General features: G+C 37.1%; 1 protein-coding gene across 18 annotated transcripts in view; it reads left to right on the top strand.

The window, feature by feature from the left end:
- The window catches only part of SCMH1 (Scm polycomb group protein homolog 1), a 177,267-nt gene that overhangs the window by 20,203 nt on the left and 129,832 nt on the right, over nt 1-27,232 (top strand). For 10 of the 18 annotated variants that reach the window (XR_008918129.1, XM_007492915.3, XM_056825235.1 and 7 more), the window contains one exon: nt 16,524-16,604. Coding sequence is in view for 12 of the 18 variants with exons in the window: in XM_007492915.3 (XP_007492977.1) it covers nt 16,580-16,604 (25 nt within the window). In the remaining 6 variants the exon portion in view is untranslated. Of the gene's footprint in view, nt 1-16,523; nt 16,605-22,193; nt 22,464-27,232 lie in introns of those variants that run through there. The other 8 variants (XM_056825236.1, XM_056825233.1, XM_056825244.1 and 5 more) reach the window with 2 other exon arrangements.

Below are 27,232 nucleotides of genomic sequence, written 5' to 3'. Positions count from 1 at the left end.
AAATACTATTGATTCTTATCTTAATTAGCATCTTTGACAATTTTCCAGGATTTAATAAATAATCATATTGTTAGCAAATAGGGATAGTTCTGACTTCTCTTTACTTATTATCTTTTTGTATACTAAGTACTAAAAATATTTGACTAAGAGAATAAAGAAAAAATTCAAGAGCCCTTATGCTCAGTCTATCTCCACAAAAATGTGCCTCTGGTCACATAGCTACCATACTAGGCCAAGCCCTCATTACTTCTTACCTAGACTGTTGCAAGACTGTAGCTTCCTATTTGATATCTCTGCCTCTAGTCTTTCCTTTTGCCAATCTATTCTCAACACAAATGGTATTTCTAAAGCTCAAGTCTTACCCTGTTACTTTCCTGCTCAGGAAACCTTAGTGGCTTCCTTTTGACCTTAGGATAAAACAAAACAAAATTTGAAAAAATTGCTTTTGGGCATTTAAAACCTCTTACAATCTGATTGCAACCTATCTTTCTAGATAAAAAAAAAATTAAACCCTTAACTTCTCTCTTGGAGTAGATACTAAGTGTTGATTTCAAGGTAGAAGAGCAGTAAGAGCTAAGCAGTTGGGGTTAAGTGACTTGTCCAGAGTCATATAGCTAGGAAATGTCTTGAGGTCAGTTTTGAACCCATTGAGTCACCTAGCTGCCTCTTTCTAGATAAATTTCATGTGAATTCTCTTCCCACATACTATGTTCCAGGTAAACTGACTTATTTTCTATTACCTATATTTGACATGACATGTCATCTTCTGTCTCCCTACCTTTGTATAGTTCTTGTACCATACCTGATATATTCTTCCTCCTCTTAGAATTTTCCTCTGCTTCTTAGAATTCCTAACTCTCTTCAAGATTCAGCCCAGATGCCACCTCCTAATGTAAGGCCTTTCTTGATTCTTCTTGTTAGTGCTCTCTCTCTCTCTCTAGTTCCTCTATCAAAACATTTTTATATACATAATATTGAAAGTTTTATATTTACTTATTTCTGTGCACATTGCTAATTTTCAGAATATAAACTTATTGCTGTCAGATTCTACTTTGTTCTTGTTGCTATATTCCTAGGATAATGCCTAGTTTATAATAAACTAAACAAATCAAGGGCAAAGACATAGACTTTTTGTAGACCCCTCTTTTTCAGTGCCTTAGGGCCTAATCTGATGAACTATCATAGGATCCTAGATTTAGTGCTAGAAGAGACGTTTAGGGGTAATGCCAAGTAAGTACTTATTACCAAGTACTTATTGAGTTATAGAAGTAAACCTTGGGGTAGATAGTAGCTTCAGTGGGAGGTATCAGCTCTGGTGAGGAATATGAGATATAAATCTCCAGAATTGCCACTTCAATTTGTTTTGTCTACACTGACCTAAATAATAAATCGCCGTCATAGTAATATGAAAATAATGAAATGTTAAGGGTATCATGCTAGAATATGGAACTGGGGCAATAGTACAAGCAAGACCATTGGGGACAGTAACAACAATGGCGACAACACTTATGTGTGGGAGACTTCAAATACTTTGTTGTTTTCCCAACATTTATGGTCCATAAAAGCTAATTCTGCCTCTCTGAATCCCTCTCTTTAAGAGTCAGCCTAGGTACCACCTCATAATATAAGACCTTTCCCATACATATTCTTAAAATATTTAATCATTATCTGTTTTCTGACTTCTAGATCATCGACAGTAATCCTTAGAAGGTTTTAAGTGTGTAGACTTTGAGAAACTTCTTTCCTTCCTTAGAAATTCTTCTTTCTTAGAAACTCCAAAGTTTCTAATTCAGGCAAAAATTTGGGGTTGAGTTTTGAAGCGGTTCTAAATTTAGCAACATCTCAGCTTCCTTCTTTGCTTTCTCCACTGGTGGTAAATTAATTGCCCCAAAGAATCCTAGACGTTCTTGATAAACCCTTCTATCTCAGAGCTAGGCCTCCAAGTTGAATAGTACTGCTTAGATTAGTAACTCTTCTTATAAAATTGCATTTTTTTTAGCTCAACAGGAGGTGCTACATGGAAGCTCAAAAAGGTAATGTCATAAGATGCATGAATAGAATCATTGTTTCTGGAATAAGAGAGGTGATAATTCCATTTCATTCTGCTCTCATTAGATCTTTTCTAATTTCTTTTATTCTGAATACCACATTTTAGGAATGACATTAACATACTAGGACATGTCCATAGAAGAATAAACAGGGTATTGAAGAACATAAACATTGTAGTCCCTAAGAGGCTATAGCATACCTGATTGGCCAGTCTAGTAAAGTGATTAAGAAGGAAACAAGGTCATTTTAGCATGACTTGTTCTTTATGAGCTTTATTAGTTCTTTATTAATTTTTTTAAGAGAGGGATGGAGTGGAGTCTAGACTTTATTTCTTTGATGGAGGATATGCCCAGTGAGGAAACTTCTTTTATCAATGCAAACAACAATTATTCTTCAGCTTAAAGCTTAAAGGATTGTCTAGGTTGAAAGATAAAATACAGATTGAATCCAAGTCTCCCTGAGTACAGGCAGGTTCTCTTTCCATTGAAACTATCCTGCCTTTCTCTGACTCATAGACTATCCCTTTAATGATGTGTTCTAGGATCTTATCAGCAACTGAATTCAAGCTTACTAGTATAGTTGGAAGAATTCATCTTTTCCATTTTGATTCTCAAAAAGGAACACTTATCTGCCTTTCTTTTATATTATGTTTGCAACATGACTGACTTGCCTCCCTTTCAAGTCATTCATCTTCTTGATTTGTCTTGACAAGTCCTCCTTGCTAAATTATTTGAGGATCCCCAAGTAGGGGCAAGGGAAATGAGAGAAAATAAGGAAGAACAAAGTGGAGGTTGGGAGGACCAAGATAGCTGGTAGCTATCAAGGCAAGCTTTATTGGTTGTAGTTTTCATTTTATAGAGAGGGCAAAACAAACTAGGGTCTTTGTGCAAGTTTCCTCATACACATTGAAAGTAAATGATTTGTAAAGTGACACAATGTAATCTAATTTACCTCATTGAGTCTACCCAGTGATTTCTATAAGATAATTAATCAACATGTAACAACCTAGTTTAGATTCCCAAGAAAAATGCATATATCAGTGATTTTGCAGGGCGTGAGGGAAGGGGAAGTTTGTGGTTATAGGCCTTGGGGTGGAAAGTCAAGATACGTGACAGACTTCAGCTGCTTTATGGTTTAGGGTTGTCCTTAATAGGGTCTCGGGGGTTTTTGCCTTCCATGTCTCCAGAGCTTTGCTTAATGGAGTCTCAGCCTTTGCCCTCCTACATTCTTTAGCCTTTGAGGCAACACTAATAATATGTTTCAACCTGCTAACACATACTAATATTCACCATGTCTTTTTCCATTATCCTTTTGTTCATGAGTGATTTGTAGTCTTTAGATATTATGGTGTCCTTGATTTGCAGTTATTTGACATGAGCAGACTATTAGTGTTTAAAAAATTGGACTTTGGAGGTATGGAGCAGTTTGGGGTCATTGAAAGTGTTACACAGTTTTTCAACTGTAACCTTCTCTGCTCATTTCTAATTCTCCATCTAGCTTATGTAAAAGATAATTTTAGCGTTGTGACTTAAAATCTAAATTTAATTGGTCACCAGGGAAAATCCCAAATAATAAAATATCCAAGTCAGCTGGAAATTTTATGGTGATTTAATTGATATAGTGGAGGAGATTAAGAAGGAAGAAGGAAGGGAGTAGGATTTTCTCCTGCCTGGCTAGTACCGGGTGGGAAGATTAGGAGATCTAGAAAGTCAGGTTTTGGAGGGTGAAGGAGGAAGGAATCAGCCTTAACCCCAAAAGGGCTCAGCCAAGATGCCTGAGCCTGAATCAGCTCAAGGACAAACTCATCACCAAACCCAGACAAATAACTGCTACCACTCCAAGATGTTGGAACGCCTAGCATGCTGCCAGCCAGAGTCACCTCTCCAGAAAAAGAGGGTGAAGAGAGCCAGTGACGTGCCTTATATAGATGATTTTATGTCACTTTCTTGTGTCTCATCTGTACCAATGATAGCTTAGCTTGACTTAGGACAGCCCAGGGGTCTGTCTGCTATTTCTGAACATGTCTGTTGAAGGCCATTTTTCTCAGATACTTAATCCTTGAGTTTGGTGCAGACCTTTCTAATCTTGTTAAACTAAGGAGGGTGGAGAAATGTAGAGTTCCCAAGACCTGATTCTGTTAGTCCAAGTATCTCTTGTTATTGATCAGGAAATAGCTAAATCAGATCTTCTAAAGTACAATCTGATTAGGGTGGAATAGTTTTAAAATTCACACTTAATATCCATCTGCTATGCCTGTCCAAGATATATTTACCTGTAAGTTAACCTAGTGGATTGACCATTCATCTAACTATATCATAGTTTGAACAGTATTCATTCTTTATCCATATGATTTTTCCTGTATAAGTTACTAGGCCAGTTTTCCTTGAGCAACTCCATGTCTTTGAAAAGCCCCTTTTATGTTCTAGGACTTGATAGAAAGATAATCTTTAGTGGAGTGGCAAACACCTTTCAGCAAGACTATGGATGCCTATTTAATAACCATTTCATTTAATATTGATACACAAATGGCTACTGAACAGAGTTATTTCTGTGGTTGTATCCGTCAAATAATCTTATATGATCTTAACATATTTATAAGAAATAACTTGTTGGAGGAGGACCTCAAAGGCTGCTTTTTGTTGGTCTCCTATGGGTCTCTTTGTAATGAACAGGCTCTTGTAATAGACAAGCAAACTGAGCTAGCCCTGTCAATTATGTGACTATAATAACTGCTACCTAATAAATGATATTTGCAAAAAGAAAGATTTTGTTTCGAAGGTGGCACTTGTATTGGGTTTTAAAGGATGAATAAGAAGTAAAGAGGGACAACTAGAAGCATTACAATCAAAAGGAAAAGCATTACAGAGGCTTAGAGGCTAGAGATTTCATTAGCCTTGGGATCTCAGATAGTTGATTAGTTTGTAGTATAGTATGGCTGGTGGAGAGTAATCTGAACTATAGCTGGAAAACTGAGGTAGGTAGCACTAACTTATGGTGTGCCTTAAATACCAGCAGAAGTGTTTGAACTTTACTTGGTATAGGCATTAAGGGAGCCTCTGAAGATTATCTAGGTCTATACAGTAGAAAGAAGGTAGATTACAATTTCTCTTTATCACTGTGTTACAATTTTTTATTATCCGTTTTTATTCTGTCCTCAATCTAAAGATAATTTTCCTTGGTAGAGAAAATAGAAGCAAGTTTTTTTTAGCAGGTAGGCATACCATACAGACACTAAAGTTCAACAGTACACAATAACACCACTTCAGAGCAAAGCAGCATATATAAGCACAATGTTTATATAGCATGAGACTAAGAAAAGACCATCTTTGGATTCTGAATCCTGGCTTTACTTCATATTGTTCTATTATGATTCACAATAACTGAAGCCAAGAGTGAAAGAGTAGCTTTCCTGTAGCTATGTGGTATTTTAGTGATGAGGTTAGACCTGAGCCCTAAGGCACCCAACATTTCTAATTTAAACCCCCATGAAATGCTTCCTTATATTATCCAAGTTTTCTAACCCTAAGCCTGCTATGAATTTCCCTTATACAGAGATATAGATTCAGGTTCTTCGGCCAGGTACATATTAGCCAAGCAGTGGGAGGCAAGTACTTTTTGATATTCAGGCAGCTTTCTTAAGGTTATAAGTTATGCTTGAGTTACAGAGTTATATTAATGGAGAGAATTTCTGTACCTAGAATTCTCTATGCTGATTAAAGCATAAGTTTGGATTTTTAAAAGGCATTAGAACATCAGAGCTAGAATGGAACTTTGGAAATTATTTAGTTCAGCCCTTTCCTTTTACAGGTGAAAAACTGACACTAAGAGAAGGGATTTATTCAAGGTTTTGCAGCAAGTGAGTGGCAGATAACCTGATTTCTTATCCTGTCCTTTTATGGTAGCTGGCAAGGATCTTATAGATCATACAATGCAAACTCTTCACTCTATAGGCAAAGTAAATAAGGCCCAAAGATCTTCCTAAGTGACATTCTCAAGGTCAGAGAGTTAGTGACAGACCTGGGATTAAAACCTATTGGTCTTCTGACTACCAATAAGTTCTTTTCTCTCTGCCACTTAAAGGTGTACATATTGTTTCTTAAGCTCCTTGAGAGTAGAGCCCTTGTTTTTTTTGTCATTATATTATATTCTCAGCACCCATCATGGATGGTGTCTGGTACATAGTAAGCATTTTATATATGCTTGTAATTGATTGTCACAGACATGTGCTTCCTCATATAGATACATTTTCAAATTTATGATTGTATAATATTGTGTTAATTAATTAAAATCTATTACAGAAGGCTAAACACTTAGAAAGCTCTCAGTAGGGGCAGCTGGGTAGCTCAGTAGATTGAGAGCCAGGCCTAGAGATGGGAAACCCTAGGTTCAAATCTGGCCTCAGACACTTCCCAGCTGTGTGACCCTGGGCAAGTCACTTAACCCCCATTGCCTAGCCCCTACCACTCTTCTGCCTTGGAACCAATACACAGTATTGATTCCAAGATGGAAGGTAAGGGTTTAAAAAAAAAAAGAAGGATCTCAGTAGATATCAGTAGAATTGAAGAAAATCAACTATATTGCCTCTTTAAAACAATGACAGTCTAGAATGGACCTTGTATTCTCTGAAATGAAACTCTCCATATCCTCATCTTTTCTTGCATAAAAGCCATCGTTTCAACCTCTTTTATGGCCTTCCTCCTGTATATCTAGAAACTTTTTTGTTGCTTTTAGAGTTTCCTTACACTGAATCTAGACCTCTGGAGATGATGCCATTTATGAGTATATGACTATGGATCAACACATTGTGTAAAAACTCAGATGTATACAAACAGGAGAAACTAGGGGCTTATGACTCACTTTACAAAAGGAGGCACCATAGTATTTCTTTAGATTAAGGGCTCCCTGACTTCATTTAATATATATTCTAAATTAGGAAGATTTAGTTTTCATGAAGCTTTTCAAGTACCTCAGTTTTTAATCTATAACATGTGAGGGGGTTGGTTAGATAAGTTCTAAGAATTCTTGAAGCTTGAACATTCTACATTTCCTCTCTGGCAAAGTGGAGTACCATTCGGACAACAGTTTCTGTAGTACACTTTTTTTTTTGCTTTGCTTCAAAACTGGCTTTCAGTGTAGGTAAGGTTTTGCCATACTTCTGCACTGTTTTAATAGATTCTTGTGAAGGATAAACCTTTTGAAAGCATTAAATTATACTTCTCAGTTGCTTCCATCCACTCTTTCTCTCTTTGCCAAGGCCCTATGAATTGGGAGAGTTGCTTATAGATTGTTGTTAAAGAACCTAGCTCATTTTCCCCCCATTCATTCATGCATATCTCTTTTGCCTTTTTAGTAAGTTTCCTCAGCTGTTTCCTTGAAACTGTTTTTCATCATAAACCACTTTTAATATAATGTTTTTAAAAATAGTATTTTGGCCTCTGCTATTCAATATGATCTCTCACTATGACCAATTTCAGTGAGTTTCATTTCAATTACTACTTTAGTTTTCCATTCATGATTGAATTTTGGAATGCCTTTAAGAAGAACACTTTGGAAATATTTCTTTTTAAGGCTTTGGATCTTTCTTGTAGATCTGATAACTGGTCAGGTATTTTGTTCTGTTTTGTTTTTTTCATTTTATTGATTGAGAAATTGAGACTCAAGGCCTCAATTAATAGAAATTTCTAGAATTATAGACTCATATAAAGATACCTCTGAAAAGCAATCTTAAGAGATCATCTTGTCCCACCTCTTCATTTTTTTAGATAAAGAAACTGAGGATCAGAATAGAGGAGGAAGTACCTTGCCCAGAGTCACAAGTTAGTTAACATCGTCCTGGGCCTAGAAGCCTCTTCTACCAGTTCATTAAATTTCCTCCTTTTCGCAGTACTCATATCCTTGAGTTCATATATTAACAAATTAGGGAGGGCGGAAGTCAATGAATTGGACATGCAAATCAAAAAACTTGAAAGCAAACAAATTAAAAATCCCCAGAAGAAAACTAAATTAGAGATCCTAAAAATTAAGGGAAAAGTTAATAAAATCAAAAGTGAAAGAACTATTGAACTAATAAATAAGACTAGAAGCTGGTATTTTGAAAAAACAAACAAAATAGACAAAGTACTGGTCAATCTAATAAAAAAAAAGGAGAGAAGAAAACCAAATTAACAGTATGATAGATGAAAAGGGAGACCTCACCTCCAATGAAGAGGAAATTAAGGCAATCATTAAAAACTATTTTGCCCAATTATATGGCAATAAATATGCCAATCAAGGTGATATGGATGAATATTTACAAAAATATAAATTGCCTAGATTAACAGAAGAAGAAATAGAATTCTTAAATAATCCCATATCAGAAAAAGAAATTGAACAAGCCATCAAAGAACTCCCTAAGAAAAAATCCCCAGGGCCTGATGGATTCACAAGTGAATTCTATCACACATTGAACAAACAGCTAATCCCAATACTATACAAACTATTTGACATAATAAGCAAAAGGGAGTTCTGCCAAATTCCTTTTATGACACAAATATGAGACTGATTTCAAAGCCAGGCAGGTCAAAAATGGAGAAAGAAAACTACAGACCAATCTCCTTGATGAACATAGATGCAAAAATCTTAAATAGGATACCAGCAAAAAGATACCAGCAAGTCATCACGAGGGTTATTCACTATGATCAGGTAGAATTTATACCAGGAATGCAAGGATAGTTCAATATTAGGAAAACCATCCACATAATTGACTATATCAACAAATAAACCAACAAAAATCACATGATTATCTCAATAGACGCAGAAAAAGCCTTTGACAAAATATAACACTCATTCCTATTGAAAACACTAGAAAGTATAGGAATAGAAGGGTCTTTCCTAAAAATAATAAACAGTATCTATCTAAAACCATCAGCCAACATCATCTGCAATAGGGATAAACTAGATGCATTCCCAATAAGATCAGGAGTGAAAAAAGGATGCCTATTATCACCGCTATTATTCAACATTGTACTAGAAACCCTAGCAATAGCAATTAGAGAAGAAAAAGAAATTGAAGGTATTAAAATTGGCAATGAAGAGACCAAGCTATCACTCTTTGCGGATGATATGATGGTCTACTTAAAGAACCCCAGAGAATCAACTAAAAAGCTAGTGGAAATAATCAACAACTTTAGCAAAGTTGCAGGATACAAAATAAAACCACATAAGTCATCAGTATTTCTATATATCTTCAACACATCCCAGCAGCAAGAATTGGAAAGAGAAATTCCATTTAAAATCACCCTAGACAATATAAAATACTTGGGAATCTATCTGCCAAGACAAACACAGGAACTATATGAACACAACTACAAAACACTTTCCACACAACTAAAACTAGATCTAAACAATTGGAAAAACATTAACTGCTCATGGGTAGGACGAGCTAACATAATAAAAATGACCATCCAACCCAAACTTATTTACTTATTTAGTGCCATTCCCATCAAACTACCAAAAAAAAATTTTATTGAATTAGAAAAACCATAACAAAGTTAATTTGAAAGAACAAAAGATCAAGGATATCCAGGGAAATCATGAAAAAAATGCAAAGGAAGATGGCCTTGCAGTCCCAGATCAATCTCAAACTATACTATAAAGCAGTGGTCATCAAAACAATATGTTACTGGCTAAGAGACAGAAAGGAGGATCAGTGGAATAGACTTGGGGTAAGTGACCTCAGCAAGACAGTCTATGACAAGCCCAAAGATCCCAACTTTTGAGACAAAAATCCACTATTTGATAAAAACTGCTGGGAAAATTGGAAGACAGTGTGGGAGAGATTAGGTTTGGATCAACACCTCACACCCTACACCAAGATAAACTCAGAATGGGTGAATGACTTGAACATAAAGAAGGAAACTATAAGTAAACTGTGGGAACACAGAATAGTATACATGTCAGACCTTTGGGAAAGGAAAGATTTTAAAACCAAACAAGAGTTAGAAAGAGTCATAAAATGTAAAATAAATAATTTTGATTACATCAAATTAAAAAGTTTTTGTACAAACAAAACCAATGTAACCAAAATTAGAAGGGAAGCAACAAATTGGGAAACAATCTTCATAACAAAAACCTCTGACAAAGGTCTAATTACTCAAATTTATAAAGAGCTAAACCAATTGTACCAAAAATCAAGCCATTCTCCAATTGAAAAATGGGCAAGGGACATGAATAGGCAATTTTCAGTCAAAGAAATCAAAACTATTAATCAGCACATGAAAAAGTGTTCTAAATCTCTTATAATCAGATAGATGCAAATCAAAACAACTCTGAGGTACCACCTCACACCTTAGCAGATTGGCTAACATGAAGCAATGGAAAGTAATGAATGCTGGAGGGGATGTGGCAAAGTCGGGGACATTAATTCATTGCTGGTGGAATTGTGAATTGATCCAACCATTCTGGAGGGCAGTCTGGAATTATGCCCAAGGGGCACTAAAAGACTGTCTACCCTTTGATCCAGCCATATCACTGCTGGGTTTGTACCCAAAGAGATAATAAGGAAAAAGACATGTGCAAGAATATTCATAGCTGTGCTCTTTGTGGTGGCAAAAAATTGGAAAATGAGGGGATGCCCTTCCATTGGGGAATGGCTGAACAAATTATGGTATATGTTGGTGATGGAATACTATTGTGCTGAAAGGAATAATAAAGTGGAGGAATTACATGGGAACTGGAACAACCTCCAGGAAGTAATGCAAAACGAAAGGAGCAGAACCAAGAGAACATTATACACAGAGACTGATATACTGTGGTACAATCAAATCTAATAGACTTCTTCATTAGTGGCAATGCAGTGTTCCTGAACAACTTGGAGGGAACTATGAGAAAAAATGCCATCCACATTCAGAGGAAAAACTGGGAGTAGAAACACAGAAGAAAAACTTGATTACATGGCTTCGAGGGGATATGGTTGGGGATGTAGATTCTAAATGAATATCCTGATGCAAACACCAACAGTATGGAAATAGGTTTTGATCAAGGACACATGTAATACTCCGTGGAATTGCACGTGGGCTATGGGAAGGGTCGGGGTAGGGGAGGGAGGGATAGAGTACGATTCTTGTAACCAAGGAATAATGTTCTAAATTGATTTTTAAAAAATGTCCTCCTTTTCATTCGAACCAGCTGCAAAAATCCCATCTCCTCCTAGCCTTTCCCCTGGGTCAGGACAGCATCTTCCATTAGTGCAGGGATTTTACTACTTCTTGCACCCACCTTGTAGCTAGTCTCTCCAGTTGAGAAGGCCTTGGATTATGGGTATATTAATGTCCTAAGTCTTCTATCTCCTGCTGGGCAGAGTGTCCCCTGAGAAAAAGCTGCTAGGGGCCAGGTCCTAGTATCTTAAATCTGTCTCAAAGCAATTACTTCTGTTTCAACCAGCACAAGGCATATTCCACTTCCTGCTGCGAACCTAATCTTTCAAACATATGGAGAACTTCTAGTGCAGTGATGGCGAACCTTTTAGAGACAGAATGCCAGGCCACATCCCCATGGACTGAGTGCCCACATCCCCACCACCATATTTCCACTCCCCCTCACCTCATTCCCCTATATCCTATACCCCCCCACCCCCATGCCCTAAACAGGGGAGGGAGGAAGTACTCCCATTAGGCTGCTGGGCAGAGGGGGCAGGGGAAGTGAGGAATGTCCTAAGGCATGTAGAGAGGGGGAGGGGAACAGCTCTTCTCTGAGTCCCTCTAGCTTTCTAGCAACAAACTGGCAGGCCACTGCAGATGTGCCCACAGAGAGGACTCTGTGTGTTCTTTTAGGCATGCATTCCATAGGTTCACCAATACTGCTCTAGTACAAAGAACAAACCCTCCCATTTCCTGCTGTGCCTGTCCTTTGAGGGAAGGAGTGGCACTCTCCACTCAGTGATAAACATTCTCATAAATGGTCATGTCAGTGACTCTGAACTCCTATCATCCTATCAATTATCAAGACCCTATTCCATACCCCCTACCAACTACTTCCTCATTGCTATTCTTTTCAACTTTCCCACCTAAAGTTTTAATGTAACTCTACTCAGCCTTCTGGAATGCTTGTTCTATGGGCAACTAACTTCTTTTCATCTTCTGTCATTTCATCTCCTATTCCTTCTCCTCATTAGCTCTTATTGCTCTCATATTAGCCATTTATCGGCTCCCATTGATGACATAGCCTCCTCCTTGGCCACCCTTTCCATTACTGACTGTACCTTCATTTACTTTCCTTGGCTTATTGGTCAAAGCAGTGGAGTTAAAATACTCCTTGCTCTCCTTTGCCACATCCAGGTTCTCCCCCTTTCTCCCAATAACCTTTCTTTGAGGTTCATGCTAGTCTTGTCTATCACCCAATCGAGTTGGCTCATAATTTTTCTCTCCTCTCAAACTCCTGTTCTCATACTGGAAGACCAGCATAAATATTAATATTCCCTCAAAACACATTAATCACATAAGTTGCTCAACTTACTCATCTACCGTGAGCTACTCCTCCCCTCCACCTCAACCACATGCAAAGATGGGCATACCTTTGATCTTGCCATCACCCACAAATGTAGCACCATTTTACTTAATAGTTCCTAAACCCCCTTATTGAACTATAATCTATTAGCTTTTTACCTCTCCCTCTGCCTTCTCCTGTAAGGCTGTATCATGACATATAATCCCTTGACCTCTTAATTATTTCCCAGGCCATCTCTCCTGCCCTAGTGGCACTTTTTTCTTCTCCCCATCTTAATCCCTTCATGAACCAATTCAACGACATTATCCTCCTGTTTTGAATCTTTAACCCCCTTATCATATCACCAGTTTTGCTCAACCAAACCTCAGCCTTTGATCACTCCCACTATTAGTTACCCTCACCTACATACATGCAGCTGAATAAAGGTAGAGAAAATCGCTCAATTGTTCTGACTGGGTCCACTACAAATTTATGTGAAACAACCTCAACTGGGCCTTCACTACTGCTACTCAATCCTACTATACCTTCCTTAGCAGCTCCTCAGCAGTTCTTCCAAACCTTTTCATCCCTCCTCAGACATCCCATGGCTTCTCCTTTCCCTCTGCTGAGAACCTTGTCTCATATTTTATAGAAAAAATTGATTCCATGTGCTATGGGCTTTCTCTTCTACTTTGTTTCTCATCTCATCAGTCAGATGCCTTTTATACTCTTGTTTCACATGAAATAGCCTTATTCTTTACCAAGGCTAACCCCTCTACATGTTCCAAGTGATCCTACTCCATTTCCTACAACAGATTGCCCCTTCTATTTTCCCCACTCTCACTTGTTTTCATTCTCTCCCTCTCTACTGGCTCATTTTCTGCTGCCTACAAACCTTGCTTGAGAAGGGTTCAAATCCCTTCTTCAGTTCTTAGTAATTGTGTGACTCTGGACCAGTCACTTAGCTTCTCTCAGTCTCATTTTCCTCATCTGTAAAATGAGGATAATAATAGCACCAGTCTCACAAAGTTGTTGTAAGGACAATGAGATAACATATGTAAAACACTTGCAAACCTTAAAGCTTTAAATAAATTCTAGATTATCATTATTATATCTACCTAATGGGGTTGTGGAGGATCAAATGAAATATATAGTGCTCTTTGCAAACTCCATAGTCTTTAAATGCTATATAAATACTTGCTTTTATTTACTATTAACCTATGTTGTCTATCAAATTCCATTTAACATATATTTAAATTCATGTCCTCTTGAATTGGTAGTCATGTGTATTTCCCCAAATAAATGCCTTGAGTAACTGTCTTTTTGTACTTCTTTCTAGGTATTCCCCTATAGTAGTCATGTCAAACTCAAATACAAATAGGGGCCACCACACTATATATAAGGATCCTTGCAAACCACATATTGACTTAGAGAAACACATATTAATATTACCTGTTTTATTGCATTTTTATTTTATTAAATACTTTCAAATTACATTTTAATTTGATTCTGGCTATACTCAATATTGTGAGCCAAATGCAGTCCCAACTGTGACTGGGTGTTTGATGCCTCTGCCTTATAACATGTAATATAGTAGTTCCTTAACATATGCGAATTACGTGGTAAGGAACTGTTATAGCATCTGACCAATAGAAAATACTTTAGGAATACTAAATAATGACTGTAGAATTGTTTTTTTATAATCAAAACCCCTTAAATTAGCTTTAGTGAAAAATACTTGATTTTAATGATATCTGAAGGCAAAGAGCAGATATAAATAGGACTACTTTTACCTGACCCATACTTGCAAGCTTGGCTTATTATGGATGTATTAATTGAAGGAGTCAGTCTACATGTCCTGCTTAATCTACTGCAGTTGTGTAATCATTATATGCTTATGTATTATCATAGTTTATCAGCTTAAGAGGATTTTTTTGGGTGATCTGAGTTGGAAGAGAACCTGAGGTCTCTAATCCAAGCTTAAGCAAGTAGTCCCCCTAAAAAGTGGTTATTGATTCTCTACATGAAGGCTTATAGGAGGGAAACTCTCTTGAGAAAACCCATTCTACTTTTGGATTAGGAATTTTTCATTGGTCAAATCAATAAGAATTATTGGTTGCCTCCTATGTTTCAGGCACTATCCTTGATTCTAGCTCGTTGGCTGTACAACTCAAGGGCTCCCTAGGGCTATCGCTTTGTGCACTTATATTTCTTTTATATTAGCTTTTTTTTGTTTGGTTTAGTTTGTTTTTGCCTGCCCTTTCCCTATCCCTTAGCTCCAGGCAAGAACAATCAGGGGACTTCCTGATGTCAAGGACTAGGACTGTGTTTCTTTCTTTGATTTTTTTCCCCCATGGATCCTGTGTGTCCCTAGCCATGACATTGTCTCATCTGGAGATATATGAAGTTCCATCTCCAAGAGAAAAACATCCAAAGTGGAACTGTGTTATAAGTGATGATGGGACCCAGGGTTTCCAGTACCCTATGTTGCTTTATTAGTTCATTGTTTTCTATTTCCAAATCATAGTTCATTCTAGTTCCAATATTTTGTTATCATATTCCTAATGGACCCTTTCAAGCACTTTCACTTCAGTCTTAATGATCAGTGTTGACTTATTTTAAGGGTGTAATATTTCTGATTTTGAATAATATAGTTTTGTTTTAGCTTGGGTCAAGCTAAATGAAGTAATTCATATTTCATGCTCAAAGAAGCCTGTTCTTAACACATTTCCTTATTTCATGTTTTTGAATGTACATATCTTATATCCTAAAGCTTGTTGAGGAATTATAGATATCTAAATGATTAATGTTTAGAATAATATCAAACTAAGAAGCATAGGGACTATATTGATACATGGAAATATGTGCATAGACCTCATCCTGGTTTAGTTATGACCCTGAGTTTTCAAAGGATCGATCAGTAGAATGTAAGCTCTCATTGGTCTAACTAAACAGAAAGAGCTTCATATGTGGCCTGGTGATTATGTGCAGTTTCTGAGAAGTAGCCTAGTTAAGCTTAAAGAAGCTCCATGCTGAAAAGTTAGCCAACATATAATGAAATATTTTGGCTGTGGTGCATGTGAAGTAGGCAGGTAGAAATGCATACTGATCAAAATGTGAGTATTTTAACAATATCAGAAGAAAATTTTGAGTACCATAGAATTTAATACTCAGTATCTTCTTTGGTACAATTTATTCCATAAATAAATTGTTTCTTCCTAATAAAACATTTTTAAAATGCTTGCTGTTTGACTTTGGTGTTCATAAGTTTTAGTCTTGTGTTACAGTATCAAAATTTCAAAATTGAAATCTCAACAGCCATCTAGTCAAACAAATGAAAAAGAATTCCTGTTCCAGTATATTGGACAAGTGCTTAAAGACTTCCAGTCAAGGAAAATTCATCCTTCTGAGGCAACCTTTTTAAAGAAGTTTTCTTGATAGTATGCCTAATTTACCTATTTGCAACTTCTACCAGTTGCTCCTACTTTTGCCTTCTGTTTATTTGTTGTTGACAGTCAGAATTGTGTAATGGAAAGAGCACTGGTCTCAAAATCTAGAGACCTAGGCTTTCATCTTGACCCACTGACTGGTGATGAGACTGTGAGCAATTCTCTTCTCTTCTCTGAGCCTCATATGTAAAAGGAACAGGGTTTGATTAAGTGATTTTTCTAAGGTTCCTTCCGGATGATAATTCTAATAATGTTACAGTTAAGAATACAAAGATCAGCATATAGTATACCTTTTGTTTTTTTTACATTGTCATAAATTTAGAGTTGTGGAGAATTCAGCCTGTACTTATTACTCTCCCACTCTATGACTGGTACTTTAGAAAAGATGTCTGTGTTTAGAGTCATTGCTTTCAAGGAACTTATTTTGTAGGAGAAATCTTCAAGTTTTTGAGTGGAGCAGAAGATAAATTAGTGCCTGGGTACTTTTGATTATCTGAATATTTTATTTGCAGACACCTTTGAAGGAAGGTTCATATTTCTAATTTTTCTTTCTTTCATTTCTAGATTTCTTCATCTTGCTAAGGAGAAAAGATCTCCTGTGTAGTATAGCTGGTGGTATCATGCAAAAAGCCAGCCCTCAAAAAGGTCAGTGTGCACATGGGGGAGCAACAGAAACAAGATAATTCTCTGTGTTGGCTTGTATCTGAATGTATGAATCATGGTAGCCACAGGTTAGGCTGAATGATGAGACCTCTCACTAGTGGGTGGAACTTGGCTGGCCCTGCACACATAATGTCCACCTTCTGAGAGTTCACAGCCTGACAGTCAACATCTAAGCCAGGCCCAGGTATAACAACACTAGATGTACACACTGTACAAACTGGCCAAGGGAGACAACAATGTATGTGCAAGTGTGGTGGAAAAAAGTTAAAAGTATTGTATAAATGCAAATTATTAAACTAGTTGGTTAACATTGAATGCTTGCTGATAATAGTATCAGAAAAAAAAAACACTAGAAAAATAGAACATAGGGCCCCTACCTTGAAGAGTCTATCATATTCCATCATACAAGTATCATTGCTTTAGCTATAAGTTTGGATTACTTTTACAGTCCCCATAGGAGAGAGAGATGAGATTTTAAGCCAAGAGTCCCCCAAAGTGTGAAGACAATTGTGAATGAACATAACGCAGACTTGAACACAAAAGGAAATAGAGAAAGATAGTAAGGAAACTAGAGAGGGTCAGGATTCCTGGAAGGAGTGAGGTATGAAATGGGGTAAAGAGATATCTTGGGAAATTGGGTCACAATTAAAGGACCAGTGCCCTTGGGGTTAGGAGAGTTGAAGCAAAATGGATTGTTTGGACATTTAACTTCCTATGTGACTGTGAGCAAGGCACTTAATTTCACTGAGCCTCAAAAATCCTGATCTGAAAAAGTGATTATAATAATTCCTTACTATCTCACATTGTTTTAAACAAGAAAACAATGCAATGAATAGATTGTCAGATCTGGAGTCAGGAAGACCTGGGTTCAGATCCTGACTCAGACACTAGTTGTCACTTAACTTCCATCTACCCTAGGTTTCTCATCTATAAAATAGAGATCATAATATCATCTCCCAAAAGTGTTATAAGGATAAAATGAGCTATATTTGAAGCACATTGCAAACCTTAAAAGGTTTATAAATACCAGTTATTTTTATTATAATATTGTGGTAGGCAAAGAATTGAATTTGGAGTCAAAGGCTCTGGGTTCAAAGCTCAGTTCTTCTTAGAACTGATAGAAATAACCTTGAGCAAGTTGGTTAACTGCCCTAAGTCTTACTGCATGTTTAATATGAGGGACTTAGAATAATAATAAGGTGGCACAATGGATAGGTTATTGGACCTAAAGTTAGGAAGGCCTGACTGCACATCTGGCTCTAGACAGTAGCTGTGTCACCTTGGGCAAGTCACTTAATCTCTGCCTTCCTTTTCTATAAAATGAGGATTCTAATAGCACCTTCCTCCTGGGGTTATTGTGAAGGTTAAATGAAATAACATGTGTAAAGCACTTTGCAAACCTTCAAGCCCTGTATAAGTTCTGGCTGTTAGTAATAATGGGAAAGAGATTATTTTGATTTGGCATAGGGAAGGCAATCTATACTGTGAGAGGGTGTGTGTGTGTGTGTGTGTGTGTGTGTGTGTGTGAGAGAGAGAGAGAGAGAGAGAGAGAGAGAGAGAGAGAGAGAGAGAGAGAGAGAAGACATGGGAGTAAGAACATATGTTTATTATTTTATTTAGAATTTTTTTTCATGATTCATAATTCCCCCCCTCTTCCCTCCTCCCTCCTGGAGCTGACAAGCAATTCCACTGGGTTATACATGTGTTATGCACTTGATAACTATTTCCATATTATTCATTTTTGTAATAGAGTAATCTTTTAAAACCCAAACCCCAAATCATATACAAGTGATAAATCATATATTTTTCTTTTGCATTTCTACTCCCACAATTCTTTGTCTTGAAGTAGATAACATTCTTTTTCCTAAGTCTTAAGTACTAGGTTTTGAGACTTTAGGTAAGTCAATGTGAACAGAATATGGAAATGGCAGGGAAAAATTTGGTTTAATTCCACAGATTTGTAAGTGCCTACTATGTGCAAGACACCGTAGTGTGGCTGTAGATAAAAAGGAAAAAAGTCCCTGCCCTCAAGGAACTTAAATTCTCAGATGAAGTACAAGAGGTAGGCAAGTAAGTACATACAGAGTAACAAAGTAACTAAGAGAGAATACCAATCGTTGGAGTATCAAGAAGTCTTCTAGAGCAGGTGGCACTGAGCCAAACTTTGAGGAAAATAAGGCATTCTGCAGTGTGGAGGTAAGGAAGAACCATATTCTAGGCATAGGTGAAAGATGGAATGTTGGATATAGGGAAGAACTAGCTAACTTGTTTGATTGGGACAAAGAATATATGAAGGGAGTATGGTATGACCTAAGATCAGAAATGGAAGTGGGAGCCAGATTGAAGAAAGCTTTAAATACCAGACTGAGTATTTTGTATTTTATCCTAGAGTCAATAAAGATCTATTAAAGGTTTTTGAGCAGAGATGTGTCATGGTTAGATCTTTATTTTAGCAGTATCAATTTGGCAGCTCTATGGAGGGTGATCACAGCAAATAGAGCCTGGAGGTGAGGAGACCATCTAAGAGATTATTGCAGCAGTTCAGGTGAGAGTTAATGAAGGACTAAGTTAGATGCTGTGTGAGTGGAAAGAAGAGTATAGATAGATGCAAAAGATATTATGAAGATAGAATCAACAAGATGACTTTGACTGTGTCCAGGCTTCAGGAGAACCAGGTGAAAAGACTGGAAATAATATAGAGAAATGTCTAGGGGTGCAATCCAAGATTTAAATAAGAATAAAAAGAAGAGGACATAGACAGGAAAGTTATCTAACCAGAAGCCTCAGACTACCTATTAAGAGCAAAGAAAGGGGCAACTAGCTAACACAGTGGATAGAGCACTAGGTCTGGAGTCGGGAGGACCTGGATTCAAATGTGGCCTCAGATACTTCCTAGCTGTGTGACCCTGGGCAAGTCACTTAACCCTAATCACCTTGCCCTTAATTGCTTTTCTACCTTAGAATCGATACTGATTCTAAGACAGAAGGAAAGTATTTAAAAAAAAAAAGAGCAAAAGATAAGACTGACTCATTTAATCTGTGTACATCTGGAATAGACCTGAGATAGTATCTTGTCTGCTCCCCCTATTTTGCAGGGAAGGTAGGTGATTTTAGATGACAAAATCATAAGATTTTTGAGATAGAATAGACTTGAGATGTATTCTCATCTAAACCCCCTTCATTTTATAAATAAAATGGAGACTTAGAAGGGTTACATGATTTTCCCTAGTTCTTAGATCGAAGAAATGACAGAGCGAGGGCCTTCCAACCCCAGATTTGGAAAGTAGCTGACAAAACTCAGGATATAAAAATCCAGGTGTGAAGAACAGGTCAACTTAGGAGTGATAGCACACTTCACAAAAGTATACTTTGAGGATTTTGTTGGTTTTTTGTGTTTTTTTTTTCAAAATGCCCAGGCTTCAGAGTACATTCATAAGGTATTTCAATTTATATAAATTCAATTTACCCCCATCTTTTCATGAACACGCTTACTGTATGTGTCTATATTGTTCATTCTGCAAAGAAATAAAACAGTTAAGGTTTCAGAAGAAGGAGCTGGTGGGGAAAGAAATGCTTGCTTGCCAGGTCTTTGACAAATAAAAAGTCCTTTCTATAGTTTCTAATTTGATTCTCACAGTGGTCTCTCACTGCTAAAATAGGTGGGTTAGGTTGTATGTTATCCTCTTTTTCAAAGTCTCCCACTTAATAAGTGTCAAGGGTATGATCCAACCCAGCCCTGTATTTTGCTTACTACACTGCTCTCTGTGAGGTGAACTATTGCTGTACCACTTGTACTGTCTTCCAGTATGCCTGGCATCAGCTGGGATGGGGGAAGTTATCTAATGCCTCCCCAGTTAAGCTCCACCAAAAATACTAGTTTCCTTCTTGTTTTCTGCAATATCCAGTGCTGCCTATTTGCTCTCAGGGAGTGCTAGTCTCATAGATACTGTCCGATCTTGTGAAAACAAAGGGCGAAAGACATCCCCCAGTCTCTCAGCATCTTTGTTATCCATTTGTTCCTGGGCATCCTTCTTGTTAAAGGCAATATTGATGTTCACCAGTACCATTCTTTCTGTGTGAACGTCAAGCTGCGCAACTGCAGCAGAGGGAGTGGGGGCAGGGAACACAGCCAAAGAGAGGGGATCTGCTTCATCTTCTTTGTTCACATCTGCCACATCCATACAAGGTTTATTGCCTGCTGTGAGAGGGAGATCTCCTGGCTCAGTTCTCCTCCTCCTCCCTCTTTCTTCTGAATGATCATCTCAAAGGAGCACTATTCTCTCTTTATCACTGTTCATCCTTTAATGAATTGAAAGGAATTAAGGGAAAGCTGGACCTGGTGGATCCACTAATAAAAAAAAAGGCAGGTTGATAGTCAGCCAGCCTCCTGACCCAACTCTCTATTTCTAGTTCTTATCCATTTGATTAGTTCTTCTTATTTGGCAGTCTAGTAGAGAGCATCCTCTCTTAAGGGCCAAGAGATTTGAGTTCTAGGCAACTACACACTAGCTCTGGGCAGCACAGTTCATTGCTCTGGACCTCTGTTTTCTTATCTGTAAAATTGGGATAGTACAGCTTTATTATGTCCCTTTTGAATACTATCGCTAGTATTGTTGCTTTAATGTAGGGACTATGTGTTAGTTCATTATAGAATACAATATAATACAATATTTACTGGCTCAGAAAAAGAGATTGCTGGGATTTCTTGGCCCAGTTTGAGTCTTGCTTGTCTGGCTGGTAATTCTATTTGCTTCATATTTTTATATGGTCAGATACACCATACATGATCACTGTGTCTTTATTTCTTTCAGATATACAGGCTCAGTTGGTTATATCCCCCTGAAGCTTAGCCTATACCCAAGGTTAAAGAATAGTTTGTGGCAGCAGTTACTCCCTCATAACACCATTTTAAGTAAAATTAAATTGTGCATTTTAAAACTACTCCTTTATAATGTGTCTAGCCTTTGAAGTGTTTATTAAAACTCTTTTCATCTAATGTTCTTAGAGGTGTTGTTCACTTGTGTCCAACTTTTTGTGACCCCATATGGGACTTTCTTCACAAAGATACTAGAGTGGTTTGCCATTTCCTTCTCCAGTGGATTAAGGCAAACAGAAGTAAAATTACTTGCTCAAGATCACATAGGTAGTGAATGTCTGAGACCAGATTTAAACTCAAATCTTCCTGATTCTCTGACACCCAGTGCCTCCATTATCTTGCTATGCTTGTCATTGAATATAGTATATAGTGTCATTTATTCAAATTTCCCAGCACTTTACAAATTAAAAAAAATAAGTCCAGAAACTGGGATCCAGTCTCAAGTCTGTCATGAATTTGCTGCCTAGTCTAGGACAAGTTTGGGCCCCAGTTTCTTCCTCATAGAATTAGAATGTTGGTCTCTTTTAATTCTAAAGCTCTATGATTCTTCCCATTTTATAGATGGAGAAACTGAAACACAAGGAATCTTAAATGACTTTCCCTGAGTCATGTAGCAAGTCAGTGGTGGATTCCTATTCAGTATTCTTCTCACTAGATCTGCCTAGTAATAAGAATTTCTTCTCCCTCTTTTGCAGATGGGAATGCTGAGGCACAGTGAGTGAGTGAAGGACTTACCAGAGGGAATGAATTAGAGAATTCCCTTCGTCGGTGCTGTTACCCTTGGACTGCACCTTGGCTTTGTTTCTATAAAGCCATGACATCATCTCCATCAGGAGTATGACTTTTCAAGGTAGGGTGGGGCAGCTTGAAGCTTTGCTCAGATACCTAAAAGGATTCTTAAAACAGTTTAGCTGCTCTACAAACCATTACCATCTGTCCTTAGAACCTGTAGCCCTGTCTGAAAGGTAAGAATCTTCTTCTGCTTTATGTCATAACATTTTTAGCAAAAGTAGTTGGATTTATTGGACACATATTTTGCAAGACTGAGCTTTAAAATTTCCAATTGTATTTAAGTTCTGTGGAAACTAGGAGCCTAATAGGAATCTTTAAAGCCTAATTAATAGCTCTTTATTTTTAAACATAAATAACTTTAGAGTTTACTATTAATTACTTTTCTCTTTTGTGATTGGTCATGCACACAAAGCCTTTGACCATGCTTTCTGTCAAAACTTCGGTAGCATTTTAAGGTTTCCAAAGTCCCTTCCTCACAATGACCTTGTAAAAAGAATTAGTATAAATGCTATTTTCCTTTTTTATATAGTTAAGGAAACTGAGAATTAGGTTGGTTAAAGTATTTTATGTATAATCATACAGCTAGTATGTGTCAGAGCCACCATTTGAGCACAAGCTCCCTGACTCTTAAGAATAATTCCCCTTTCACTTACACCATATTTCTACTACCTTTAAAAAATTACAGCACTTTGTGCAGTAACTCCATAAAGTCTTTAATAGCAGTTATAGGACTTAAGAGGGGGTTGCCTTAAAAAAATCAGTTACTGCATAAAGCAATGACCTTTTTTATGATGGTACATTTTAATGTATAAAGGGAGGGTCAGGCTATAAAATGAAATGCTTGAGGGGCCAGCTAGGTGGGTCAATGATTATTAGAGAGGTAGGCCTGGAGACGGAAGGTCCTAAGTTCAAATCTGGCCACGGACACTTCCTAGCTGGCTGACCCAGGCCAAATCATTTAACCCCAGTTGCCTAGACCTTCTGCCTTGGAACCAAAAACTTGGTATTAATTCTAAGACAGAAGGTAAATAAAGGGTTTAAAAAAACAACCCATGAGAATTTGAGCAGGGGCAATGAGAGAAGGCAGAAGAAAGAAGGGAATGTCATTTATTGTCCATAAGAGAAATTTCTCTTGAATTCAGCACATCCAGCTTTGGCAAGCTGCCTATCACTTCTAGTTGGTAGAGTATGCCTAGGTTACAGTTATTGTCAGAATATCAGGGCAGCTTACCGATGCTGCCAGATGTCCTGAGTTTTATAAGGTGGGGGGAAATTCTCATTAATGTGGGGTCAGTTTGGTTTTCTTTATCTCTTACAGCATATTCAAGGTAGATGGTGGGTATTAGCTAATGCAAGAGTCCTGGTTGAACAGATAGGGAACATAAATATTTCCAGGAAATGATGGGATGGTAGTGATAAAAAGAAAAGACCTATATACATCATATGCAAAATAAAGCAAGCCTGTTGCATGTTGTCCTTAAGTGTCTCAGAGAGGACAATAGGCTTCATGTTTTTAGAATTACCACAGAGCATAAGAAATATTACAACTAGGGGGCAGCTAGGTGGCTCAGTGGATTAAGAACCAGGCCTAGGGATGGGAGGTCCTAGGTTCAAATCTGGCCTCAGACACTTCCCAGCTGTGTGACCCTGGGCAAGTCACTTGACCCCCATTGTCTAGCCCTTACCACTCTTCTGCCTTAGAGCCAATACACAGTATTGACTCCAAGATGGAAGGTAAGGGTTTAAAAAAAAAAGAAATATTACAGCTGTAATATTGGGGTAAGACAACTGAATTTAGACTCAGAAGACATGGGTTCAAATTCTGGCATTGCCACTTATTAGCTGTGTGACTTTGATTACTTTCTCTCAATCTTATTTTACTTTCTAACTCATTCCTATGATTCTCATTTATAAGATGAGAAAGTAACATTTTTAGAAGGAAATGCAAAAAAGCTTCAGATGGATATAATGAAAGTAGTTCAGTGTGATAAATATGGAATTTAAATTGTTAATTGAGCAAGATTCAATAAGAAGTAGTTGACTTAAACTTTCCACCCATGTATTTTAAAATGTGGAAAAGATTTTGAGATTGAAGAGGGAATAGAGAGGGATAAACTGGTTCATTTTTATTTTAAATAAAAATCTACCTTCTTTCTCTCCTACTTTACCCCTTCACTCCCCATCCCCATTAAGAAAGAAATCAAAACCTCTGTTACAAATCTGTAGAATCAAAGAAAAATTCCCACATTGGCCATATCCAGAAAAAAGTCTTAGACGATGGATCTGTTTCATCATGAGTTCTCTGAAATTGTGGTTGGTCATTGTATTAATAATTTACTAAGTCTTTCGGAGTTGATTGTTTTTATACTATTGTTGTTTTATAAATTGTTCTGGTTCTGCTCACCTCTGTATCACTTCATTCTGTATCAGTTCATTCAAGTCTTCCAAGGTTTTGCTGAAACTATCCGCTTTATCTTTTCTTACAGAACAACTGTATTCTGTCATAGTCATATAATTTGTTCAGCCATTCCCCAATTGATGGGCACCCTCCCTTCACCTTCTAATTCTTTTCCACCACAAATAAAACTACTGTAAATATTTTTGTACAAGTGGACTGTTTCTTTTTTTAATATCTTTGAGTTATAGGCCTAGTAGAATAAAATAAATACATAAAGAGATCATATTTGTAAAGCACTTAGCATAGTACCTGGCACATAGTAAATACTATATAAATGCTAATATTTTTATAATTAGTCATAGTAGTGGTGGTGGTGGTGGTGGTGGTGGTGGTGGTGGTGGTGGTGGTGGTGGTGGTGGTGGTGGTGGTGGTGGTGGTGGTGGTGATATTGCTACATCTGAAGGTATGCACAATTTATTAACTTTGGGGACAGGGTCAGATTCGCCCTTTTTCCCCCCTTCTAAACTTTACTTTCTGTCTATGATAAGTATTTTCTGTTGGTTCCAAGGCAGAAGAGTGGTAAAGGCTAGGCAATGGAGGTTAAGTGACTTGCCCAAGTTCACATGACTAGGAAGCATGTGAATTGGGATTTGAACCCAGGACCACCCATCATCTTTTAATCTTCTCATCCACCTAGCTGCCCCCCAGATTCACTATTAAAGTTTTCTTTGTTTTCTATGAAAATGCCATTTACCTGTATAACTGGATTTTCTTTTGGTAAAAAAAAAATGGAAAGAAGATAGCTTACAGTTATTTAATTTTTAAAAATCACACATTTATTTATAAAGGCACTGGGCTTGGAACATAGTAAGCACTTTATAAATTCCTGTTGATTACTATTATATATATATATATCATAATAAGTTTTACAGAAGTGCTTGCTTCACAATAACTTTATAATAAGTAGTACAAGTTTCATATCCTTATCCTTCAGTGTTTATTATTCTTTATTATGCTCAGAAACTGAGGTTCACAGTAGAAGGAGGACTTGCCTATGTTTACATAATTAGAAAGCATCAAATCTGAAACTGGAGTCCAAATAGGTTTCTTCCCACCATACTATGCTACATTTTAAGCCTTCTTAAAGTATGAATTGGACTAGATCAGTGGTTCTCAACCTTTCTAATGCTGTGACCCTGCAATACAGTTCCTCATGTTGCAGTGACCCCAAACCAAAAAATTATTTTGGTGGCTACTTCAAAACTGTAATTTTGCTACAGTTATGATTTGGAATGTAAATACCTGATATGCATTATGTATTCTCATTGCTACAAATTGAGAGGTTGAGAACCGCTGGACTAGATGATTCCTAGAGTCCCTTCCAACTCTAGAATCTTTAGATTCTAAGCATTCATTGACTACCTGGCTCATTGTGAATGGGCCTCTTACAAAGTGAATTAGACCATCTCCCTTCCATAAAATGAGAAGTTTGGATTATATGGGCTTTAAGGCCCTTTCCAGCTCAATATTCTTTGAGCCTACCAAAATTAATTAAAGAATGTGTCACAAAAAATACTCCCCTAATGTTTTTGGGAAAAATCAAGTGAGATAATGTATTTAAATGGTTTTTCAACTATATATTACTAAATGAAACCTACTTTATAGGTTGTTATAAAGGAAATAACATATCACCCACAAATACTGTATGAATGTAACTTCTTATTTTTGTAACCATAAATGTACTGTTATTATTAAATTTTATTTTTCTTAGTTTATTAACTTCTGGGTCTATTGTGCTGCCCCATCAGATTGGCCAGTATGCTTCAGTGAAAGAATTTGGGATTTGGAGTCAAAAGACTGAGTTTTGATTCCCAGCTTTGTTCTTAACGAATATGTAGCCTTAAACAGACTACTTGACCTCTTAGCCTCAGTTCCCTCTTCTGTAAATAAGGGGTTTATGCCACATGACCTCCAAAGTCTCTTGCAGATTGGATCCATGATTGTATGTTTATATAATTTTTTTCATTTTTTGGTCTTCCTTTATTTCTCTTGGGGGAGGCAGCATTGTTTTAATTCTGAACTCATAAACAAATAAAATGATCATTGCCACATACATTTTAGAACAGAAGGAAGTGCTTATACATGAAATTACAAATTTCTTATGTAAAACTTGCTTTTCTTTTTGGTACATGTAATAAATTCAGCATGGAACTTTGAAAACTGCCCTGCATTGCTAGTGATTCCTTTTGGTGCCCTCTCCCTCTCTCCTTCTCTGTCTCTCCCCTTCCCCCTCTTCCCCAACTCTATTATTTCTCTTTATTCTGTCTCTATCCCTTCTCTCTCTCTTCTCCCCTTGCCTTCCTCCTTTTCTTATTCCTTTTTTTGGGGGCAGCTTACCCCATATCCCTTCTCCCTCCTATCCTTAACTCTCCATGAAAAAAAAAGAAAATGTCTTTTATCATATGTACATAGTAAAGCAAAAATAAATTCCCACATTGGCTATGTCCAAAAAATATATATCTTGTTCTGCATCTTGAGTCAATC

This window comes from Monodelphis domestica, chromosome 4 (genome assembly GCF_027887165.1).
Source record: "Monodelphis domestica isolate mMonDom1 chromosome 4, mMonDom1.pri, whole genome shotgun sequence".
Classification (NCBI taxonomy): Eukaryota; Metazoa; Chordata; class Mammalia; order Didelphimorphia; family Didelphidae; genus Monodelphis; species Monodelphis domestica.
This window is presented reverse-complemented; position numbering and strand designations above follow the sequence as displayed.